We start from the raw sequence: 25,722 nt of genomic DNA on the forward strand, positions 1-25,722 counted from the left end.
ACCATCTAATCAATCTAAGGTTTAGCAGCCAATACAGTCAGAGATAAAGAACCTTTGGAATGTAGAGAACAAAAAAAAAATTTTTTTTTAAATCTCTTGTTAATGCTCTTAGGCTGAAATTTTATGTACATTTTCTTTGGGAGTAAGTGCCATTGCTTTTAGAAGTCCTTACCTCTGAGTAGATATGTAATGGCACTTGTGCTATTAGGAAATGATTTTGAAGGAAACATGCTATGATTTGTAATTAGCTCATTAACTTCAGGACAATTGTTTTCAAGCTGTGTTTGAGGAAATCCAGTAGTGCCTTGGAAATTTATCAGAAGATCTTCATTGTGAGCATTAGTAATGGCAGACAAACTTTCATGAAGGACAGGTTGTTGATCTTTCCCTGCAGTGTATAGCTGCAGGCTAGTGTTGGATGTTATACAGAGCAATGATGAGGTATTGTAAGGAACACTGTCCCTGCAATCTTCCTGCTTGAATTTGCAAGCTGGCACATCCACCAAAGAACAGACCTGTTCCCAAGGAAGGATTTACCCTGCAACATCAAGTGGCTGACTAGTACATTTACAGCCCAATCCTATTGGTAGAAGTGGGAGAAAATGGAGATAACAAAATAAAAACACTGCTTTCTGCACTTTGCATTTTTGTAAGAAAACAAAAAACCCCTCAAAATATGCAAAAAAACTCATTTTATTTTGTTTTTATTTATTATTTAATGGGGTGTATATGTAATGACTGTGGCTTTATCTGCTGATACTATACCACTTACATCACCTACCTAGTACGCCTTTAAATTGATTATAATTATAATGTAAACTTTGAATAAAAACACATAACACAGCTTTCTGCATTTCTACCTTTGGAAAACACCGAAATCCACAAAAAAAACAACAACAAAAAAACACCAAACAGTTTTCTCCCACCTCTATCTATTGGGTTTATCCAGTGGTGGAACTGGTGTTTGCCAGCAGGTACCGCCTTATGGCAGTTGCAAAAGCTTCTCCAGCAGAGAGGCCACAGAAGCCCACCATGTGCTGTAGAGTGAAGGAGCAGCCACCGATGACACTGAGTAGGTGGAAGGGAGTGGGGAGAGGGTGGAATGGGGAGAGCAGGAGATGTTGCTGGGAGATAGAAATGGGTGGCACCTGGTACAGGCAACTTGTGCTAGATGCTATCCTCTTCCTCACATCTCAATGCACTCCCTTTCTCTCCTCAGATTTGTGCCAGCTAAAGAGCTGGCTCAGGTTTGAGGAGACCCACTGGAAAGCAAGAGGCTTATGGAAAGACAAGGGAAAAATGTTTTCTGTCACTTATCCCAAGCCAATCTGCGCCCCCCCCCCCCGGATTCTATGCAAGCCTCTAGGTGCGGCTGCATCAGCAAGTGGAGAAAGCATAGAATTGGGCTATCCGGTGCAGGTCTGTCGATAAGTACAGATAAGCTCCATTCCCATCAGCTCCGCAGTGTCTGCCCACGGCCTCTGCTGAGCTCAGAATGACTATTAGAGGCCAAAAAACTTTACTTGCAGTTTTCAGCCAAAAACCAGATTTTATTTATTTATTTAGTGCAGGGGTCTCCAAACTTCTTGGCCAGAGAGCCGCATCAAATATCTGGTGTGGTGTGGAGGGCTGGAAAAAAAATTTAAAATCTAAATAAATAAATTGGAGATGGAACTTAGATGAGTGAATAAATGAATGAATGGGCTCATTCATTCAACCTCTCTGGCCCTCAGAACACCCTCCAGACACAATTCTGGTCTTGTTCAGTTGAGTGGGCCAGAGGCTTTCAGGGACAAGAGCCTGGCTGCGGATCAGAAAGAGGCTTGCTGCGGGCCGCATCTGGCCTCCGGGTTGGGGTTTGGAGACCCCTGATTTAGTGTATGGCATATAATACATGGACTTATATATCAGTTAGACTAAACCAAAAACCGGAAGTAGCATTTTTCAGCCTCTAGGAGGCATTCTGAGCCCAGCAGAGGCCACAAGCAGACACACGCAGCCTCTGATGGTCTCAGAAGACCATCCTGAGGTGAGGGCAAGGGGGCATTGTCTGATATCTGTGTTTTCACTTTAACTGTGGGGGGTTCTGGAATGGAACCTCCACAGATGACCGGACCAGGGCATGCCTGTAAATACCTCTGTTACAGGACAATCCTACACATTTCTACTCAGAAATATGTCTCATTCTGTTCAACAGGGCTTGCTCCCAGGAAAATGAGCATAGGATTGCAGTCTTACAGCCCATTCCTATCCCCAGAGGCAGAACTGAGTGGAGTGGTGCCAAAATGGCTACCGCTGCATCCAGCGGCTTTGCTATTTATGCCGGAGGTCTTCTTGGGGAAAGCCCCAAGTCCTGTCAGCTATTTTGCCATTGAGACCCTCCGTGTTGGTCTTTGCATCCTGACACAGAGGATAGGATATGCTCTGGTCCCACACACCTCTTGCTTTGGTTGCTCTCCTGCCCTGGAATGCCCCTCCCATTCTCAAGGCCCTCACCACTGTCCAGAGCTCTTACTGTGCTGTGGGCGGCATCCATCCGGTGCTGGCCTTAGTGGTGACTGGCACTGGACAAGCACCCACTCCTTTTTGGATGTCATGGACATGCCTTACTACACTTTTGCAACAGCCAGTGCCAGCACTGGAGCTCAGCACCGGTGCTAGATGCCAATAGGATTGGGCCCTTAGTATATAAGAACAAATAAGAGCAAAGTGAGAGACATACATTAGGATGGGATGCTTCCTCTCAAGTTGATCCATGTGAGGCGAAGCACTTCAGCCTACTTTCATCCTGTGTACTCTTTTTCCAGTCAAAATATTTTTGGGAGGTGTGTAGCAAATGCATTGATAGGAATAAATTGGAGAAAAGCAAAGGATAGGTAAAAAAAAATGAAGAACTAAAACTGAATATCAGTAGTATGAGCACAGTTTAGCTTTGCAGAATTATTTATTTCTGTTCCATGCCAGGAAAGCTTCATATGACCTGTTTTATTAGGAAAACACGGTGCACAATACTACTGAGTGTTTTCCATCTAGTCACTGTTTTATTCAATGCGACAAATCACAATACCAGGTTTTTTTCCACTGTACTTAAAGACAGTTTGTTCACTTGTTAGATGATAATCAAGATATGATCAATACTGCAAACTCTGCCCTTTGTACTAATACAATGGTTCCCAAATTTTTTAGTTCCATGACACACCACGTCCTCTGCAGTTGGTCACTGTGTGATCCTCCTTGTAGCACTGCAGTGCTTTGTTAGGAGCCCCAGAGACCTCTTCCAGGTTGTGCTGGGCTGGCAACCCATTGGCCTGCACAGGTCCCAGAATCTCCCACAGAAGTAACTGGAAGCAAATTACGGTCAAACTGGAAGTTGTCTCCAAGAAATGGAAGTTGCTTGTAATCACTTTTGCAGGCCTTGCAGAGACCAACGGAGTGGGTTGCTGGTATGGTGATCTCGTGCCATAGTAACTGGTTACGTGATGTAGAGAGAGCATTATTTTAGAAGCATATATTTGCTTGGATCCATAAACCAACAAAATGAATTTGAAAACTCCATTATGATGGATTAGTCTCGTTTACAACCCAAAACTGAATGGGCCTAATGCCTATGGCCTAAAGCTATAAAGATTCTATTGAACATAAAATTCTTTTGGAACACTTTTTGTTTTAAAGCTTGACAGGCAGTATAATTGTTTTCAAGGTGCGGTATACTGCTCACATTAATAAAAGAGTAACCTTGCATGTCATTTTCTTTTTACAGCTACTGGTAGTCATATAAAGCTGAGTTGTTTGTAGCTGAATTACTGAAAGTTTACTTGGAAAAAACCTGATATGATAATTGGTGTCAGAAGATTGTTTTATCCTTACTGTGTAGATCTTTTTTGTAATGAGGAGGGTAAATATAGTAGATTCACAACACAATCCTAACTTGTGCTGAAATGGGGAGGCAGGCAGGCCTGCCCTGTATCCAGTACGAGTTTGGGACTGAAAGTGTCTCAGCCCAGGGCAAGGGGCAAGGGGAATTGCTTGGGGCTAGTTGGATCTTCGCCACCTAAATAGGTGGTGCAAATCCGAGCAGCCCAGTGTAATGCCGGGCTGCCTAGGACAGGGGTGAGGATCTGGCCTAAGTGCAGATCCTGGTCCTGCCCCCCTCCTGGGCTCACTCCTTCCACTGGTCAGCCCACTGCTAACCCTCCCCAGATCCCTGAGCCAGCCTGACTTGGCAGGTGCAAACTCACCCTTCTATTGCAGCAGAAGCGCCAGATTTGGCCTCCAGGCCAGTGCATTTCTGTGCACCACCTCCCGACTCCCATGTTAGTACAAAAGTGCCTTATGAAACTTTTGCAGCACCTCCGGGCCAGCTCAAGGGACTTGTGCCAGCCCAAGAGTGCTTCTGAATTGGACTCTAATTGTGTGGGTGGGTGGGTGGAGAGGAGGGAAGAGTTTTTAAATACGCATCTTCTAGAATCAGTTAATTCTCTCTTACGGTTTAATTAAGTGAATTGGCAGAGGTTTGTTCTGTGAGTAAAGAAAGAATTTGCCATCTTATGTAGTTTTATATTATATTAAGATAATATATTCAGTAGTATAACTAAAGCCATTTTGTATTGTTTTCTAAAGCTAATTGTAGATTACATAGCAGAGGCCACAGGGACAACGTGCCAACCCTGTTCTGATGTATTGTGTCCTCATTCGTTTTCGTGGCGTATGTGCCAGGCCAAGCATTTAAATAGAATGTACACAAGGAAGGAAGTTAAGTGAGCTGCAAAAATTAAAGCCATTTCCTTTTCTTGTAGCGCACATGTGCTACAAAGACTCACAATCCTATGCATATTTACCTAGATGTAAAAACCACTGTCCTTAGTAGTACTTACTCATGCATATTTACTCAGAAGTGTCAAATTTTAAGTGTTCAAATCTGCATGAAAAAGATTACCACAATTATATAATGTCACAAACTACTGGTGGTGGTCTCTGCTGTATGATTCTTTGTGCCCTCTGAGGGGTACTTGCCACTTTTCTGCTATCATTTTAGCAGTCATTAAAGATCTTTCTGTTTGGACAGAATTTTGCAAACTTGCTATAAAACACACTATGAAAAGGTCTGCTGTGTTTTTACTTGTTCATTGTTCTGTAGTGGCAGGCAAGGATTTTGTTCTTGTTTTGAATTTTCTATTTTATGCTGTCTTAGATCATTCCTGAGAAAGACAGATTATAAATTTTTAAACGAATGAATGTAAAAACGTGTATTGTAGTTAGGGCTGTTTCTTTCTGGAGCGTAAGTTAGGATTATAGCATAAGTCTTACTGAACACAACTTCTGAGTAAAAGAAATAACACCCTTTTCAAACACCTCTAATCATAGTTCCAACATTGCAAAGTGACTTGTAGCCCCCTCACCAGATTTGAAAAACTGTTGACTAAGGATTCAAATTTATTTTAAAAGTAATAAGTCTTCACATTTTCTATATTCACTTTTCTCTCCAAGGAGCACTCAAAGTGGCTTACAAACATAAAAACAATATTTAAAACAATATCCTAGCCTTTGCTGGAATAGGCAGGCCAACTGGCCTGTGCCATGTCCAGCGCAGGATAGGAAGTGGTTGCCACTCAACTTGGAGTAAGGGGATTTATTTCCCCTTACCTCATGTAGTGGAACAGCCACACATATGGGGCTACTTGGATCTGCACCAGTGAAATTGGTGGCACAGGTCCAAGTAGCCTACTTTAACACTGGGCCGGCTGGAAGGGTGGTTAAGATACAGCCTAGGTTGCCCAGGCCAGTCCCACCCCCCTACTGGGCCCGGTCTACCCACCGGTTCACCCTCCCCCAGCTCTGAAATGCCCCTGTTCTGCCCTCCTGCCACACTTTCCAACCCCCCCCCCCCACGCTGACGACCCTCAGGTAGTGTAACCTTACCTGTTTTCAGTGGTGTGGAGGCTGGCCCAGCCAGCTACGGAATAGTCGCAAATGTGCTTTATAGCTTTACAGTCTGCTTTACAGTCGTGGGCTGATGTAAGGTACTTATGGCAGCCAAGCACACTGTTAAGATTGCGCTCTAAGGGCAATCCTAACCCACTTTCCAGCACTGGCATAGGTGTGTCAGAGGGATGTGTGCTGCATCCTGCAGTTGAGTGCACTCATGGAGGCCTCCTCAAAGTAAGGGAATGTTTGTTCCCTTACCTTGAAGCTGCATTGCCCTTGTGTCATTGCTGGAAAATGGGTTAGGATTGCAGCCTAAGTTGTATATATACATTAAAATAACCTTAAACTTTAAAACAACCTTAATATTTATAATAAACACACAAGTATAAGGAGAACTCTTTGGAAGCCTCATGTAAATGGTTTTGTAGGCAAGCCTTTTGATTTGCATGTTATAATTACTTCCTAAGATTCTTATATTCTTATGGTGAAATCTGCTTGGAACTGAATGTATGTTTATTCTACTAAAGTTTTGTGGCATATGCTATGTAAAAACATATGTTAATTCTGTCTGTTTAGAGTTAACAAGTACTTTTAATTCCTTGATGTCTATTGTGTCCCCTGTTATGCGGGGCAGCACACTACTTTACATTTGGGCATATAATAAAAGGCCCTACTGTGCAAACTAAGTGCTGAGGCAGCATTATTATTATTAATTATTATTAACAGTATTTATATACCGCTTTTCAACAGAAAGTTCACAAAGCAGTTTACAGAAAAGCAAACAAACAACTAATGGCTCCCTGTCCCAAAAGGACTCACTATCTAAAAGGATGCAAAAGAACACCAGTAAACAGCCACTAGAAAAGACAGTGCAGGGGTGAGGAGGGCCAGTTACTCTCTCCCCACTAAATAAAAGAGTACCCACTTAAATAGTGCCTCTTACCCAGTTAGCAGCGGTATCATCAGTATCTTTAATTGGCACTCTGAAATACAGTCCATTTTTATGTACAAATTCAAACTGGGCAGAGGTCACACTGCTTTTATGACTAGTAAAAACTATATAAAACCTAATATTTCTGTTTTGCTTCTTTTGAGATAGCTCCTTAGAATGTTTATAGACAAATTGATTTGTTCTTTAGCTTACTGTTTCAGGGGAGAAAAACCCTAAGTTATGGTATCTGATTTGTTAACTTATCCTTATTTTCTCTTAAATCCATTTTCATATAACCTTTGAATATAAACCTTGTTGGGATGAGAATGCAGGTGGAAGCGTAAGAAATGAATATGTCTGCTCAACAGAGATGGATAGTATATAGAATAATGTATTAGGTATTTTTATGATGTGAAATAGGGGTACCAAACACATATGAGAAAGTGGCAAAGTCATAAAAAGTGTTCAGGGGGAAAAATGTTACATTTAATAAAATGCTGTTCATAGAATCCTAGAGTTGGACAGAATCTTCAAAGGGATCTAGTCCAACCCCTGCCCCTAGCAGAAAATCCTCCTCTTCCAGGGTGCCTGTCAAGCCTCTGTTTGAAGATCTCCAATAAGGGAGAATCCACAACCTCAGTTTGTCATCTGCAAACTTGGCCATATCACTGTTACTTCTAACTCCAGGATATAATACTGCCAATCTTGTCCCAGTCTGGGTCCAATCTGCCCACCCCTGACCCCATTGCTGCCCTCCCCCTACCCTCCCATGCCTCTGTGCACAGAGCTTACCTGCTTAGGCAGGCATTCCTCCTTGCACTGGCAACAGTGGGAAGGATCTGGCCTTTCCAGCAGCACTACTAATTTGCGTGCTGTTGCAGCGTGCTGTATAGTGTATTTGCAACAGTCTGCTGTGGTGGAGCATATGCTCTGTAGGGCCAGAGGCCAGGTAGGTCTGGGACATTAGTATATCTAGAAATTTTCTTTCGCTATTACAACCTGAACGTGAATTTATTCAGGCTGTGTGTGGGTAATTGAAGTTGTCCATTATTATAACTCCTTTAGATGCCTCCCTATTCTCTTTCTCCAAGTCATGATCACCCTCAGCATTTTGGTCAGGAGGGTGATAGCAGTTTGCTTGATTCCCTTGGGTTTCTGTATGCCCATGATATCTATGCTCACCTTTGCAATATAATACTGAAGATCCCCCATCTTGGCTTGGAGTCATCTGGATATTAGCATATAAACATCTGTATATTGTTGTTGGCATGTGCCATTTTTCCCAGCAGCCTTTTACTCTCTTTCCCTGCTGTCCTGCCCTACCTCACACTCATTTCCTAATTGTACCTTCCCCCTTCTGAATGATGTATAACAGGGGTGCTCACACTTTTTTGGCTCAAGAGCTACTTTGAAACCCAGCAAGGCCCGGAGATCTACCAGAGTTTTTTTTTTACAATGTTCGCGCCATCATAACATATAACATTTATGTGTACAATGTATGTTGGTGTACCTTGAGCCCCACTGAGTATAACAGGACTTACTCCTGAGTAGACATGCCTAGGATTAGGCTGTGAGGCTGCAATCCTAGCCACACTTACCTGGGAGTAAGCCCCATTGAGTACAATGGGCCTTTCTCCCGACGTTTCCTCCCAGAGGCACCTGAAGGGGGGGGTCGGCACTCCGCGATCTACTCATTTTGCTCGTGATCTACCGGTAGATCGCGATCCACCTATTGAGCACCCCTGATGTATAACGTTTAGACCCTCATCCATTAGGGATACTTTGGTCCTGTAACTTTTTCTTTAAAAAAGTTTAAAAGCTGCTCTGCCACCATTTTCATACGCGTGTTAAACATCAGCAGTCTGATTTCATTTTAGTTCAAGTGAAGATCATCGCCTCAGATAGCAGGGTACGACCATTTCCATTGCCCAACCTTCACTGTTCTTCCTCCCACTTTTTTTCCCTCCCACTTTGTCACTGGAAAAGGAAGATGGGGATAGAGCCAAAGAGGAAGTATGGAGAAGGGCTTCCTCTTCCACTCTGTCACCCTTTTCCAGGTCATGGAGTGGGAAGAACAGAAGCTGGCATATTACCAGGTAAGAAGGAATAGCATTTGGCACAAGTGGTCTTGGGTCAGCCCTGACAACAATAAAAAATAATTGGGGAACAAATGTATCTGTAGCCTTCTCTGGAAAAGTGGTAATTTCAGTGATAATTACTTAGAACTTTTGAACAAACTGTGCACAAGCGATTGTGTAAGTGGATTATTCTTTAACCTAGGCAACCAAAAAATGTAAATAGTTATTGCCTGATATATGCATAATTTCTTAATATACTATTTCAGGCTATGCAAGTCTTAAGCATTTCTTATGTTACGTTTTTTTAAAATATATAATTCAAGGATCTCCCTTTCTATTCTGTTTGCTAAGGACATCCTTGATCTGGTAGAATTGAATGGAAAAAGACTATGAAAAACTGATAATTCAAATCCCTGTGTATTTCTTCATCACATTTATATACAGATACCAGGGAACGCCTATAGCTAGATGTGTGAAGACTTGTTGAAACATATTTAGTTTCTCTTGAAATTACTCAGATGTTTGCCTGAGTAAACTCAGATGCAAACTCTGAGATGCAAACATCTGGCAAACTCAGATGTTTGCCAGATGCTTGCCTGGAGATAACATCCGAAGGTCGTCAGTTCGAGGCCACCGGCACCATGCGACCTTGAAGCAGCTGACAAGCTGAGCTGACCTATTCTGTCTGCTCTGAGCGTGGGAGGATGGAGGCAAGAATGTGCGACCAGATCAAGAAAGTAACATCTGAATGTTGTGGTTCTTGTAAGATAGAACATTCTTTCAAATTGTAAAAATCCCTACGGGGATTTAATAAGCCTGCCTATGTAAACCGCCTTGAATAAAGTCTTGAATAAAGACCAAGAAAGGCGGTATATAAATACCTGTATTATTATTATTATTATTTGCCTGTAGTGGAACCTCCAAATCCACTTCGAATTTTGGTGTAGGCAAAATCTGGTGGTAACTCAGGGATCTGCATTGGCTCCTAAGAAATTCTTCCAGCCTTATGGAAATGTCTTTCACTTTTTCACCTGTGGAGAAGCCACTAAATTTGTTTCAAATTTTGCTCTAAGTAGAATTTACTATGCTAAAATTTATGGTTTCCCTAGTATGAAGATTCATGTGCTGCTTAGTAATAATGTGAAAGACTCCCAATAATGCCTAAGATTAAGTGAGAAAAGACTTCCTGGGCAGATGAACTAGGGAATGTTGCCAAGTCCATGATGCATACAAAACTCCAAGTAAAGTACTAATATTTCCTTTATTCCGAAATAAACTGACAAGTACAAAATAATTACATATTGGAGCTTGTTGACAGTATGCGATCATTGCATACTTCTGACAAAATAGGACGCAATGTATGTTCCTTCAGAGTATGCAATTTGCAAAAGACCAATAAAGCAGGCGTATCTGTCAGTTTAATCGATATAATGTGCCACATGACAAATGCCTTCCAATCTCATTTTAGTGTGAAATTTATCTGTGGGATGCAGAGAGCACACTGGCAGATTTTCAACATTCAATAAGCAGTTCAATGAGCAGTTTGTAAGTGATCTGTCAGAGTAAAATAACTTAATGTGACAGGTTCTTGGTGACTTGTATCATAATGCTCTCCTTAAAAAGTTTATACGAGTAGTTAATTTTGGATAACGTGACAATACAGTCTGTAGATTTATCTTGGTAGAAAAAAAATGAAGAAGTATTCCATTTTGAGGTAGTGTATCTGGTCTCCATAAAATTGTACATTATAAATAACATTCCATCACAAAGTGTTTTTACATTTTAGGTCTTCTCTGAAGGAGGATTTCAAATAAATAGCTTTAGAATCTATCTATTCAGATTTGGGATAATAAAATGCTGTGCAAGCAAACAATGGCTGGGTTCAAACATAATGCAAAAATAGAATTTGTGATAACCAAGTTAAAAACCTACTCCATGTTTTGAGACAGGAACCCCATCCTACCCCAAAGCTCTCCCCATGCAGCCACACCAACGGAACACTCACTGTATTCACAGGAGGGGGACAGTTGTAAAGTCTCTTTTATTCAAATCATTAGGACAGTGTTTCTCAAACTGTGAGTCGGGACCCACTAGGTGGGTCGCGAGCCAGTTTCACATGGGTCCCCATTTATTTCAATTTTTAATATATTAGACTTGATGCTACCATGGTATGTGACTGCATTTGGGGAAATGTTACAGACATGTACTTTTAACAAACTACTATGTATATTCTTTTAACAATGATAGTAAACGGGACTTACTCCTGGGTAAGTGTGAGTAGGATTGCAACCTAGGATTGGTAAAAAATTTTCCTGCTTGCTGATGTCACTTCTGGTCATGATATCACTTCTGGTGGGTCCTGGCAGATTCTCATTCTAAAAAGTGGGTCCTGGTGCTAAATGTGTGAGAACCACTGCTTTAGGATGTTAAAGCTTCACTAAATGAAGACAAAAAACTAAGACAAATACCCCTGCCAGAAGTTAAATAGAATCTTAATCTTAGCCGGGACAATTTTCTGATCCAAAAATGGCCTCGCTGTTGATCAGCTGACCTATCAAGCTTGCTCCAGTTCTTTGAGGCTGATGTTGATATTATTATTTATTGGACTTGTAATCCACCTTTCTCCCTGAAGAGCACCCAAGGCAGTTAACAACAGTTGATACATAAAATACATAATACAAAAGGTAATAAAATACATATTAAAACTATAAAAGCAACAATAAAAACAAGCAATATAGAAACAAAGCAGTCGGCAATAAAGCGTAGGTAAAAAACATTAAACTCCTATAAGCCGCAATTATAGGGTCTCAAAGGCCTTTCCTAAATAAAAATGTTTTCAGGTCTCACCAGAAGTTTAATAAAGAGGAACCTGTCCTTGGCTCAAAGGCGAAGGAGTTCCATAATACAGATGCCACCACTGAGAAGGCCCCTTTCTGTCTGCTGTCCCCTGACCTCCCTTGATGGCGGCACAACCAACAGGGCCCCCTCCTATGACCTAAGAGAGAGGACCAGATTGTACAGAGGCAGGCAGCCTCTCAAATATGATGGTCTCAAGCTGTTTAAGGCTGTAAAGGTCAAAACCAGCACCTTGAATTGGGCCCGGAAACAAACCAGCAGCCAGTGCGGCCACCAGAGCAGTGGCGTGACAGAGTCAAACTGCTGACCTCCAGTGACTGCATGAGCTGCCGCATAGACCTTTTGGTGCTGCCAATATATACTTTGAATGTGGCAATGTATATATCAGCACCACCGAAAGGTCTATCAACACCAGACTCAAAGAACATCAAAGATATTGCCAACTGGGGCAGGTTAATAAGTCAGCAGTAGCATCAGCATGCCCTCAGCACTGGGTATCAGATTAGCTTTGCCCAAATTTGGATATCCGTTAGAGAACAGCACTACTGGATACAGATCCATAGGGAGGTCATAGAAATCCAAAAGCATTACACAGGCCAACACACATTTTGCTTCCTTAAACGTTACACCAATTCCTGGGTATATTTTGGGGTGCTGATTCCAAAAATGGCATCTGTTTTGCCCTATCACGTCTAGTTTTGAAGACACGGCATAGCCTCTTTAGTGAATGGTTCAAGCAGCTTCCTCATGAGGAAGTCTACACCATGAGGAAGCTGCTTGAACCATTCATTAAAGAGGCTATACTGTATCTCCAAAACTAGATGTGATAGGGCAAAACAGATGCCATTTTTGGAATTGGCACCCCAAATTCATATCAAACCACCATAAATTTTGGGAGAAACTTTTCTGACCCTCAGTTTTGTAGGCCTGTGTTATAAGAATATGAATAGGAAAGAAGAGATGCTTAGCTGTGTTTGGATCCAGGTGCTGAGAAACATCTTTTAAAATTCAATAGAGAGCAGGGTGAAATAGCAGGTGCCTTTTAAGAAAAAAGGAAGTGAACAACAAGTGGATGGAACAGGTGGGTAATGAGGTGATTAACGGTGGGACCAGATTGGTTACAGAGCTGATTAGCTGTGACATTTTTGGATCAGAAAAGTCTGGCTATAAATACCCTTGTTTTTGATGCTCAGATGGGAGTGGGTTTTGTTGAAGTCAGATCACAATTGTCCAGGCTTAGTGCTCTATTTAGCTTCTGGCACAGATATTTGTCTTAGTTTTTTATCTGCATTTAGTGGAGCTTTAACATCCTTGTTCTTAGTTTCAGTATTTCTCAGGTGTGAACTTTCTATTTTTAGTCCCTTGTCAATGCAGTTGGGAGCACTATAAGTGTGTGTGGGGAAGGGGGAAGGCAGCAATGTGATCCCCAGGGTCGTGCTGCTGCAGGGGATGGAGGTTTTTTAAAAAAGGTACTGGGGGTACTGAGCTCTGCAGGGCTCCCCTTGCCTGCAAAAGTCTAAAATTAAGGGGAAAGGGGCTCTTCTGGTTTTTGCCCCCAAGGACTGCAGTGCTGGCTTCAGGTAGAGTAGTTGGCATCCTTCAGTCTCGGAAGACCATGGCATCGTGCTCTGAATAGTGGTTCTGGAACAGAGTGTCTTCTCCAGTGTGCAAAGCCTGGGTAAAGTAGATATGGAACATAGACTGTTACCCATGCAGCAGATCCCCCCTCTCCACATCGCTGAAATGGTCCAATGGAAAGGCAGAAGCCAATACGGTTGGTTTCAGCGGCGTCGCAGGAGTTGCCAGAACGTGACTGTGTTCAGCCGCAAACTGCCTTAGGGACTCCGGTTCCTGATTTTGCCTTGAGGTTGACTCCTGAAGCCTTTTCTTTAACTGGATGTAGCCACAAGGCAGTGGAGGTTTGGGATCAGAGTTTTCCTTCTCTCAGATGAGCTGCCTTCCCAGGCTAACAAGTCCCATCTACCTGGTGGCTGTTCAGTCGCCTCTTACAACAAGTACAGCCAAACCAAGGGCCTATTCTTATCCCCCAGCACCCAGGGGGTTGGCTTCAGGTAAGTAAATAAAAACCCTCCCATCCCTGGCAGCATCATAATTCTGGGGATCGTATTGCTGCCTTCCTTCCCACCCCACTCCTTAAAGGGCAGTGACAAGTGCTTCCCTGGCTGGTGGGTCCCGACTCACCAGTTTGGGAACCACTGCTCTACAATGTACAGGGCAAAGCATCAGATTAAAATGTAGTCTTGGTGAATGTGACCTTGAAACCTGGGAAATGAACCACTCACTATGTGATAGTTCCAGCCACAGAAACTTTAGCTCCTATGTTTTCATTTCATTTGTTTGTTCATTTGAAATAATTCATATAACAAAAGCCAGTTCCCAGCCAAAACATCATCTATGTAAAGCAGATGAAAATCTGGACTTAACGTGCTTCCTGCTCTGGTAGTGGCTTTTGCCATTGAAACAAACTTGCTCCTACATGTAAACTCCCAATGTTATTTTTGAGAGCACCACTTATCATTTTTCCATGTAAGTGGATGGCTGCCTTCATTCTTAAACTGAAACACTGCACTGTAGATGATTTTCCTGTGAGGGTAAAACCTTCCCGTGACATTGGTTGCCTGGACTTTACTGGAAGGGATACAGTAGTGGGAAGTACTGTGTCTCTCTGCATGGCACTTAAAGCACATTGTATCTCTCCTGATAGGTTCTTCTAATGTTGTAGTGGGTGAGACTTCCCACATCGTGTGTTCTCCGTAATTTAACATTGTGTGTTCTCCATAATTTAATTTAATTCCTTTAGACAATAAAACAATCTGGTGCATATATTTTGGTATTAATAAGAATACAAAAGTTATAAGTACCCCATGGTTTATATGTGCTGCCAATCTCAAGGTATGACTTGGTCTATTCCAACTTCATCAAATTAAGCTCATATCTTTAATGTCCTGAGCTGTATAAGGGCAAAAAACATCACTTCTGGTTTCGCTTTTTTGCACTGCGGGGCCATTCTGAAGCCTGCAACTTGGCGGACTCACACAGCCTCTGTGGACTTCAAAACCATGCAGAGGCAACTGGAGCACGGCTCACATTACCTTTGGAGGGTTTAAAAGTGCCAAAACCACCGGTTTCATTATCAGCAATTTTTGGTATCTACAGGGGGTCTGAGAATGGATCCCTCGTGGATACCGAGACACCACCTGTAACTAATTTTATGAGATTTTAAAACCTGAGCAGACAGAACACAAAAGCTACTCATGTCAAAGAGATGCTGAAAGATTGAGAAAACAGGCAAAGGAGGGCTTGTGCTGGAATCTTACAGAAAGGGAACAAATACAAATGAATTTTTCACCAGAAAGAAAAAGATTTATTGACTGTACAATACTACTTTTAAGATTTTGTATCCTGCCTTTCTAGTTCACAATAATGTGACCAAGGTTCCCAACATACTAAAAAAAAAAATGTTTAAAAATGAAACTGACAGAAAAATAGTAGATGTAGTAACATACAAAAGGAAGAAAGCCACCAGGGAACTAACATTCTAAAAGTGATATTGTACAAGATTTAAAGTAAGCTACAAGAGTTTAATTGTGTTCTTGAAGGGTCATACATATAGACATGAAACAGATAAATGGCTGTTTATTAATTTCTTTGCTCAAAGAACAAAAATTATTATAATAAAAATGCATGATTCCTAGTCCCTGAAGCATCTGAGCTTGACTTTTTAGGCAACTGACTTATTGGTATTCATCTTCATTTATTGAACTGCACAACAAAAGCTAATAGCTGGCATGTTACACTCCCAGAAATCAGCTGTAAATTTGTTACAACCCAATCCTGAGCTTCTCGGCACGTGGGACTGCCATGACGCCAAAAATGGCTGCCAAGGTATCCTGCGTGCAACCAGGCAACCCGCAGCGGATCCTTGGGGAAAGGGGACTTTCATCCACTTTCGCCGGGTAAGGGAAATGGTCCTGCAATGGGGCTACTTCATTCTACAGCAGCTCTGGAGCTGCCGCAGAATTGGAGAATCCTATGTCGAACTGCATGGTCCCACATAGGGCTCAGGGTCCGGTAGAGCCAAGATCCACTGGTCCCGCCTTCCCCATCACACCTCCTCCCCATCCTCTGTCCACCTTCCCCCGCCTCCCCCCCCTCGCCTCCCCCCATATCACCCCTTACCTCTCTGCCACTGGGAACTCAGGGCGTCTGCCTGGCGGCAGCATGCAAACCCAACACCAGAGTGACCCAGTGTGCAGGCTCACACGGTGGACCTGCGATAAAAGCTCTGTGCAGTGGTGGTGTGCCGGCACACACAGGTCTGGATTGGTCCCTTACATTCTTAGATCTTGTGTGTTCAAATTCAGAACAGATTTCTATGGCTCCCCTCAGGAATTTATAATTATCATCGTATAGTTTTGGTCACTTAACTGGCAGAGATATTTTTTCCGCCATAAACAAACTCTGAATTCTTTGTTTTTCTTTGTAGGAAAACATAATGGAGGTTATTAAAAATCAAGAGTTTTTACTGTTGCCAGCAGATGAACTGCTCAAGCTTCTTGCCAGTGATGATGTGAATGTTCCAGATGAAGAAACTATTTTCCATGCCTTAATGATGTGGGTCAAGTATGACATGCAAAGGAGGTGTAATGACCTAAGTATGTTACTGGCTTACATCCGATTACCACTACTACCACCGCAGGTAAATTGCTTAGTTCTACTTAATACAATATTCATGTGCTTTTACTGGAATGTTTTTCTTGTCAGACATGAACGTAGAATATGAAGAGCAACGTAGACATGAAGAGCAAATATCTTGTTCAATTATTTAAGGTCATGTTTTAGCCTCTTAATGTTTACAAAATCTAGATTAGTGACACTCTTGCTTTTTTCTCTGGGCTGCTGTAAATCACTATTCTTGTTTTGACTGCATGGGAGAATGAAGTGAGGAACCATCCCTTCTTCCTGGCACCTGCTATCATTTTCAGAGCTGCCTGTCCTCTGTTTAGAGAATTCTAATAATTTGATTGCTTAAGAACTAGTGGTGATCAGGGAATGGCAGAAGTAGTAGTGGTCATCTGAGAGAGGTAGCTGAGAATCTTTTCTATTAGAGTTGAGTACAACTTATGCTTGCCATGTGGGTGCTGCAGAAGTGGTCTCTCTGTGGTAACTAGTTCACCTCTAAGCTATAATATCAAGAATGGAGCTGCCACTGCATTTAATCTAAAACAAAACCTTGAAAATAATTTGGGAGTTCTATTTGAGGAATTTTAAAAGAATCAAAGTGTTTCATAGCCCAATCATATTCCTTGTCATGTTATAGCATGCAGTCATGCCAAAAAAGCTGGATACCCTAGACCAGCGGTCTCCAAAGTCCTACTTGGACTTTGGAACTGCTCAAAGTCGTTGTGGGGGTGGCACGTGAGCAGGGGGGTTGCCCTAACAGCGTCACAGTGATCGTGGCGCTGCAGGGTCCCAGGGACATCCCCATGTACCACGGGTGTCCTGCAGCCTCCCAGGAGGTCCTGAAGGCTTGCAGCCACCTCCACAACCCTCCATGTGGCTGCAATGAGCTCCAATCTGCTATCGGCTATCATAGCAGATCAGAGGTCATTGTAGCTGCGTAGAGGGTCATGGAGGTGACTGCAAGCCTCCAGGACCACTCAGTATGTGTACATAGGGATCACTGCAGCAGTTAGGCTCCCAATAGTTGGTCACAACCCACAACTTTGGGAACCACTGTTCTAGACAAGTAAATATTTCTCAGCCCCACTCCATCCTAACTGTAGTCTGGGAATGATAATAAAGACCTACTCTCCAATTTTTATAACCACTACTGTAATGTTTGTGAAGCACCTGAATATTTTGCAGAAAAAGTAAGAATTATTAAGACGACCTTATTATTATCAAGGTCAGTTTAAATACTATCACAGGAGTAAGAGCAATATTTTCCAGTGGTTCTGGCAGAATATCTTAAGATAATTTCACTGTAGACCTTGACCCTAATCAAACCCTAGCACAATCCTAATGAAATTTCTAGCACTAATCCAACCATACTAATGGTGTGTGCATTGCATTTTGCAGTGGGTCATGAAGGCCTGCTCAAGTTACGTGAACAGTTTTTTTTTTCCTGTTACCTGTATCTCTGGGCTACATTGCAGCTGCGTTTGTGCAGGAAAATTGGTTAGGATTGGGCTGTCAGACTTGGGGAGGGGGGAAGCTGTTACTGGCTGTTGAGTTATAGGACCCAGGCTCTGACAGTGAAGGGGGCCCAGATAGTGAGCCAATAGTGAGACTCCCAAGAGATCAGATCTTTACATGCCAGGAACTTATTTTCTTCACTCCCTGCCTATCAGTACTGCCTACCCAGCAGTGCAGGGAGCAGGTTAGGTAGCAGGTGACTGAAAAGCATTAGAGTGCCTGGCTCCAAATCAGGAAATTGCCCTTTTAAGAATCCTCATGCTGAAGGTGGAACCTGGAAGGGTCACCCTGGTCCAGGAGATGTAAAATAACTCATTTGGAAGTCAGTGAATGAAAATATGAGCAATAATTGCCAAAACATAGCCATGACCTTTGTACAGTGGCGTAGCTAATGAACACATAGCCTGGTGCTGCATTAAATTACCTTTCCAATGATATATAACATGATGGCATTATTTGTACATATCAATTTTTCACAATTTTGGCCACTAGTGTCAAGCTAAGCTTGTTGCCTAGTGCAACTGCTACCCCCTGCATCCCCTTAGCTACACCATTGCCTTTGTATACAAATAAATCAGCCCCCAGTTTTGACAAATATCAATATTTTTTAATTCACTATCATTGACTGTCTTTTATGATACTTTTGACAAAAATTCACAAGATTGAACAGTTTCCTCTAGATTTCTGTTTATGGGCAATGCATAATATCTCTTGCTCTCCTTTTACATTCCTACATCTTCAAATGAACTTAATTTGGACACTGCCATTCTAACATGCCTTATATTCGACTAATACAGTGTTTCTCAAGCTGTGGGTCTAGACCCGCTAAGTGGGACACGAACCAATTTCATTTGGGTCCCCCTATCAAGATACAAGATACTAGCAACTTTACTGGCATATTTAAAATCCAAGCAGTATAAAACAAAAGATTGGATGGAGGGATACATGAATCAGACAGTTCACCTCCAACCATGACCAACCAGGCCTTGCTGCCAAGTATCAACCATTTGTGACCATCATAGAAATACGTCTCTTAATTATCATATTTATATATTTGGCCACCCCAGAAAGCTCTTCATTTACCCCACTAAGTATGTATATAATTTTATTCTGATCATTCCAACCCCAGAGAGTGGCCAAGATTGGCGATAAGTAACTTATACGAAGGTTATATAGAGCGTATATAATAATATATGATAGAGTGTTTCTGTATTACCCAGCCTGCATGGGCAAACTCTGTCTGCAGCTGGAATACCTCTATATCTTCCAAATAGTTGCTCAGATGGAATGACATTACCTCTCGCTAAGGTAAACCCCCTTCGTTCTTAGGGGCATTCCAAGAAGTCAAAATACATAGGCCTCCTTCCAGGTGGAATAGGAAGATGAAGATGTAATGGAGAGCAGATTTTGAAGGCATTGCTCTAAAGGTCCTGCTGCTCAATATCAAGGAGCCTTTGTTTCAAGGCTCTATAGGCCTGTGCTGAGGGTAATGCACCTAACAAGTCTGAGGAGAGCCCCATAGAACAGATTTTTTTACTCAATAGTTAAGCCTGGGAAAAGTGGGGAATCGGGTAAGAGGCCCCATATCAGGCTAGCTTGATCTGACTGGTGATACACTCTAAGCCAATATCTAAAAGTTCTAAGCCTTGCCAGGGTTTCCAGTCTGTGCTGTCCTGCTTCCAAACAAAGAGTTGCATAGGCTACACAGTGTGGCACCCCTAAGGTCTTACGTACAAACATCACCTGTGCTCTCTCGATTGTGCAATCAAGGGCCGATAACCAAACTGGAATTCCTTATAAGAACTGGGAGATAGTTTTTGCATTAAAGGCCAGCAGTGCAGCTGGGACGTAAGAGTTACCCCTGGTCAAATGGAAGCATATGATCGCTTGGGTCGTAACCTTGGCTAAATTCACTGCCATTTTGCAATGTGTAGTCCAAGAATGCTTATGGTGGAAATAAATCCCTAAATATTTGAACTCTTTTACCTGTTCAATAACCTTCCCTTCAAAAGACCAATTGAGAAGTTTCCAAGATTTGCCAGATACAACTACCTTAGATTTGTCAAAATTTAGGTGTAGTTCATTTTTCTTAAGATCGTCAATACAGTAGGTTATCAAACGTCTCAGACCTACCCTCGAAGTTGACTGTAAAATCATGTTGTCAGCATATAAGAGAAGCGGTATATGATTGGAGCCCATTTTGGGACTGTGGGCATTGATCTCTTTAAGATGTGTATTGTGGTCATTGATAAATAAGTTAAACAAGGTTGGAGCCAGAGTGCAAGCCTGTTTCACCCCCTGATTAACAAGAATTGGCTCTGAAAGGTCACCTCTGAGGGAGACTCTTACCTGGCAACTGTTATCTGAATATAACTTCCTAAGTAGTATAAATAATCTTCTATCCGTTCCCAAATGGGGAAGTTTACGCCACAGTTTCCTGGTTCAGGAAACCTGGATGGTAGAGAGTGTCGCTCTGCAGGGGTATATCTCTCATTCTCTACCAGCAAACGCCATTCTCTATGAATGCTAAAATCGAACTCTAAGGGCCGTCCCTCTGCGGGTCTTGCGGTTTTGGTCTCAGACTATGTACATTCAGATCTGTTACTAATGGTGGACAATCTTTGCAAAATCTAGGTTATCAAAGTAGTATTACCTAAATTAGCAGATATAATTGTAAATGTGTATGTGCCAATTATGCTAAGTAAGGCCCAAAGGGTTCAACAATGGAGTTTTCAAAACTTGGAACACCTGGAGTGCAGATTTCCACAAGTAACTTTGATAGTTTGTGAGGTCCCCCATTCATTTCAGTATTTTATTTTAAATATATTAGCAATGTAGAACAGAATTCTACATCAGTGAAGAGCTTAGATATATTGTCGTCCTTCTCTCCTACCTCACCAAATCCTCTCCTGGATATACCAAAATATAGAAAGTCATTTACGCTGACTCGTTGTAGTGGGCTTCCTTCAACTATTTTAGAGGGTCGCTATAAAAAGACGCCATTTGCTGAGCGGATATGTCCATGTGATTCAGGCCAAATTTAAACTGTTGATCATGTTCTGCTGGACTGTACACTTTATAGAGATATTTGTACTGCTTTTATTTTCCCACTATTGAGCAGGTTCCAGGGGCACACGAGACAATTTCTTAAGCTTCTGCTTCTATCAGATTGCAATCCTACTATTACGCTCAGTGTGGCCAAATTTCTGTGAACGTCCAAGAAAAAGATGGTAGGCTATCCTCCTCTATCAGGATTATGACACCCTATGTTGAGACCAAAATGGGGATTAATGTCTTAAAGTGGAGTATCTTCTTTGAAAGGGAGTTTCAGTAAGCTGGGTGGAAGATTTTACATTTGTATATTTGTTTTATACTTATTTTATTTCTTATTAATATTATTTATTTGTAGTTTTGACTTTAGCCCAACTTTGGGATATAAAGGGTAGTTTTAGTGTATTTTAACCTTTTTGACTTGCTCCTATTTTTTTTAACCCATTTTTGGATATAAGCCTAGTTTTTAAGCATTTGGAGTTTATGTGGTTTATGCAGCTGATTATGTTGTGTAGCATTGATTTTATTTTTTACTTGTCTGAGACCGTAATAAAGATTTGATTTATTTGAATATATTAGACTTGATGCTACCATGGTATTTGACTACATTTGGAGAAATGTTACAGATCTGTACTTTTAACAGGCTACTATGTATATGCTTTTAACAATGATAGTAAATGGATAAGTGTGGGAAGGATTGCAACTTAGGATTGTTAAAAATTTTCCTGCATGATGATGTCACTTCCGGTCATGACATCAGTTCCGGTGGGTCCTGACAGATTCTCATTCTAAAAAGTGGGTCCCGATGCTAAAAGTTTGAGAACTTCTGGACTAATAGGTACCACTATCCTTTCACCCTTGAAAACAATAATAATAATAATAATAATAATAATAATAATAATAATACAGGTATTTATATACCGCCTTTCTTGATCTTTATTCAAGACTTTATTCAAGGCGGTTTACATAGGCAGGCTTATTTAATCCCTGTAGGGGTTTTTACAGTTTTGAAAGAATGTTCTATCTTATAAGAACCACAACATTCAGATTTTACTTTCTTGATCTGGTTTCACATTCTGGCCTCCACGCTCAGAGCAGATGGAATAACTCGGCTCAGCTTGTCAGCTGCTTCAAGGTCGCACGCTGCCGGAGCCTCGAACTGGTGACCTTTGGATGTTATCTTGAGGCAAATGGAGGCTCTACCCTCTAGACCAGTCCTCCTGCCCTATATTAACCCTAAAATTATATTTTTATAACCCTAAATTATATTTGATTAATTGATGAAATCCTCCTAATGCAATTTTTATTTTAAATACTTCAATTACTTGCCAGAATGTCATATTGTGGTATGTCATTTCAGCCTCTTGGGCTAAAAATAGCTCTACAGACCTTCTTCTGGGTCTTCCCCAGACTACATTGGTATAGAGCTATACAACATTCAGCCTCTAGATGGGGCTGAATGTAAAGTAATCTAATGGACTAATTCCATTCAGCTCCATGTCGTGGCTGAATGCAGGCTCTATGCCAGCAATTTTTGATCTTTTTCATCTCTCGGCACACTGAGAACTAAAATTGTCAAAGCACACCATTGGTTTAAAAATTGACAAGGCACACCATGCTGCTGGTGGGGGGCTCATATCCCACAATGACTCAACTAGTAATGGTCTTTACCCAAAATTCCTGCAGCACACCTCCAGACCATTCATGGCACACCAGTGTGCCATGGCACACTGGTTGAAAATCACTGTTCTATACCAATGTACTCTGAGATGATGTTGGGAGACCCAGAAGAAAGACTTTAGAGCTATTTTTAGCCCAAGAGGCTTGAAAATGGCACAGTTTTGCCACATGAAGGTAGGAAATTTTCACATGGTTTTTTGGATTTAAAAAGGCATTTTAACTTGGATCCTGGTATCTGCAGATTTTGGTATCCATAGGATCTTGTTGTTGGCATCCTTCATTCTCGGAAGACTATGGTATCGCGCTCTGAATAGTGGTTCTGGAACAGAGTGACCTCTCCAGTGCGCGAAGACTGGGTGAAGTAGATATGGAGGATAGACTGTTACCCATGCAGCAAATCCCCCCTCTTCACATCGCCGAAATGGTCCAATGGAAAGGCAGAAGCCAATACGGTTGGTTCCAGTGGTGTCACAGAAGTTGCCAGAACGTGACTGTATTCAGCCATGAACTGCCTCAGGGACTCCGACTCCAGATTTTGCCTTGAGGTTGACTCCTGAAGCCTTTTCCATAACTGGATGTAGCCACAAGGCAGTGGAGGTTTGGGATCAGAGTTTCCCTTCTCTCAGATGAGCTGCCTTCCCAGGCTAATGAGTCCCATCTACTCCATGGCTGTTTAGTCGCCTCTTATGACAAGTACAGCCAAACAGAGGGCCTATTCTTATCCCCAGCCCCCAGGGGTTAAACTGTCAACCTTCAGTCTTGAAAGACTATGGTATAAGCCTGCAGCACCTGGTATTCCCAGGCGGTCTCCCATTCAAGTACTAGCCAGGCCTTACCCTGTTTAGCTTCCGAGATCAGACGAGATCGGGCATGTACATGTCACATATATGCACCATCCATAGGATATTCCAGAATGAAACGCCCAGAGATACCAGGGTCCAACTATAATTATAAATACATAAGCATGTGCTCAGTATCATTTATTTGCGTTTGTACAATTTTAATCCACAGACATTGGTGTAACTCTGCTGGAGGAGATGCCAGAATGGGGAGTAGGTTGAGGCAGATTGACGAGACAGACAAAGGTGAATAAGAAGAGGTTGACTTATGCTCCATTCTAACCCTCCTTTAGACAATGGACATGCCCTTGACACAAGAAAATACTATACCAATGACAGAGTTGGTATAGATAGGAATAACTTCATAGGTAATGAAACTTTTTCTTCCCCATCACTTCCTGCTACTTGCTCAGTCTACCCACTTTCTTACAATGGAGCATAGGATACAAACTACATGGCATAGCTAATCACCATACATGGGCAGCCTAATCCAGTACAAATTCCCCCATGACAACACAGTGAGGCCAGCACAGTTTGCACTACAACCTGCAGGAGGATTTAACCTGCAGGTTAAAGGCCTCCATAAGGTAAGGGAACATTCATCCCCTTGCCCCAGGGAAAGCACCAACAGCAGCAATGGGATATCTTGAACTTGCACAGGCTAAATAGCCAACACAAGTCCACATTGTCCCATGTCAGTGGATTGGGCCCAGGAAGGGTGCTAGGATATGGTATATGCCTTTGCCATCAATCCTGTCCCCCTCCAAGGCCTGATTCACCCATCCCCTGCCCTATTTCACCCCCTCCTTGCCCTCCCCTGTCCTTGCCGTATCCCTATACTGCTAGGTGTGTGCTGGGTCTTCTCCTGGCAAACGTAGGCTGGTGTGGGTCTTCACGCTAGCGCCAGTAACTGCTATGCTCTTGCAAAGTGCTTTATGGCACTTTTGTGATGGCAAGCACCATTGCAGTGCATGCTGTGCCAGTACAGAGCCTGCTTAGGATTGTATCATAACCCCAGTATATAAGCCTCTGTACTACAGTTCAGATGAGGAGACACATGGCATGGGGCTAAACCTCTCTGGCATCTCAAAGGGGAACATTGGTGATGGGAGCTATTATAAAAGGGCACTTGGCATACAAAAGGAGCACTTGTTACAAACAACCTCTTGTCCCTCACAAAACATATGGCAAGTAATTTTGTTAATACTGGTCTTCTCAGAATTCTTATTGCAGATAATCTGCTCCAGGAGGATTTCACACTCAAAACAAATGGCATCTCTGCTTCACCATCCCAACAGCTGAAGGACAATGTACCCCACACAGGTAAGCGGGGGGGGGGGGATCCCTTGTTGCAATGAACTGATTCTGCATTTTCCTTTCATGTCTCTACCACCCCCTTGTGACCCCCCTGGGATTATCAAATGCGTCTCTGTTATCAACTAATCATTCACTGTTGCTTAATCATCCCTTCCTTTTGCAACTGCTAAGAGCAGGGAGTGTCTGCTCCCTTCTGGTGAATTCCAGGGGCACCAACCATTACTTATTACTGGCAAAACACTCATAAGAATCCATTTTGTTTTTTCAGGATTGTACCATTGCCACGTGTTTTCTGAACAGTGGTCTGCAGCAGAGTTCCCTGGCAGTGCTCCCCCACGAGAGGCACAGGTAATATCCCAAGTCACCTTACTATCTCCTCAGACAGGGCCACCACTATATGTGCAATCCAGTGTCATCACTCTCCCATGTGAACACTGTATATCGAGCCAGGGAACAGATTGATTCATGCTGTCATCCAGTACATTCTCCTTCTGTATTTTTTCTTGCTTTCTGTAGGCAGCTTTTCCACAGGTGAAGACACCCTGCAAGCCCCAAGGGAAGTGCCTGCCTGCCTGCCTGCCTGAAGTGACCAGTGTGAACCCAGGTGCTGCTTGATGAGGTTGCCTACTCCTTTCAGTCAGGCCCCTGTGGATTTGCCGACTGCGTAGCAGACAATAAAGTCAACTGGTACAGCTGGAGCGCACTGGCACCTGTTACTCAGATTTCTATTGGACAACTTGCAGAGGCACAACAACCATGCTGGGAGGAGTTGGTTGGCAACCCCACTTGTGTGTTTCTCTTTCAGATGCTGCTATGTTGCTGATAC

General features: G+C 42.4%; 1 protein-coding gene across 2 annotated transcripts in view; it reads left to right on the top strand.

Moving 5' to 3' along the window:
- The window catches only part of KLHL1 (kelch like family member 1), a 230,053-nt gene that overhangs the window by 107,377 nt on the left and 96,954 nt on the right, over positions 1 to 25,722 (top strand). For both annotated transcript variants that reach the window (XM_066620078.1, XM_066620079.1), the window contains one exon: positions 16,298 to 16,510. In XM_066620078.1, the coding sequence (XP_066476175.1) occupies positions 16,298 to 16,510 (213 nt within the window). The remainder of the gene's footprint in view (positions 1 to 16,297; positions 16,511 to 25,722) is intronic.

The sequence above is a fragment of the Tiliqua scincoides genome, chromosome 3 (genome assembly GCF_035046505.1).
Source record: "Tiliqua scincoides isolate rTilSci1 chromosome 3, rTilSci1.hap2, whole genome shotgun sequence".
In the NCBI taxonomy this organism is placed as follows: Eukaryota; Metazoa; Chordata; class Lepidosauria; order Squamata; family Scincidae; genus Tiliqua; species Tiliqua scincoides.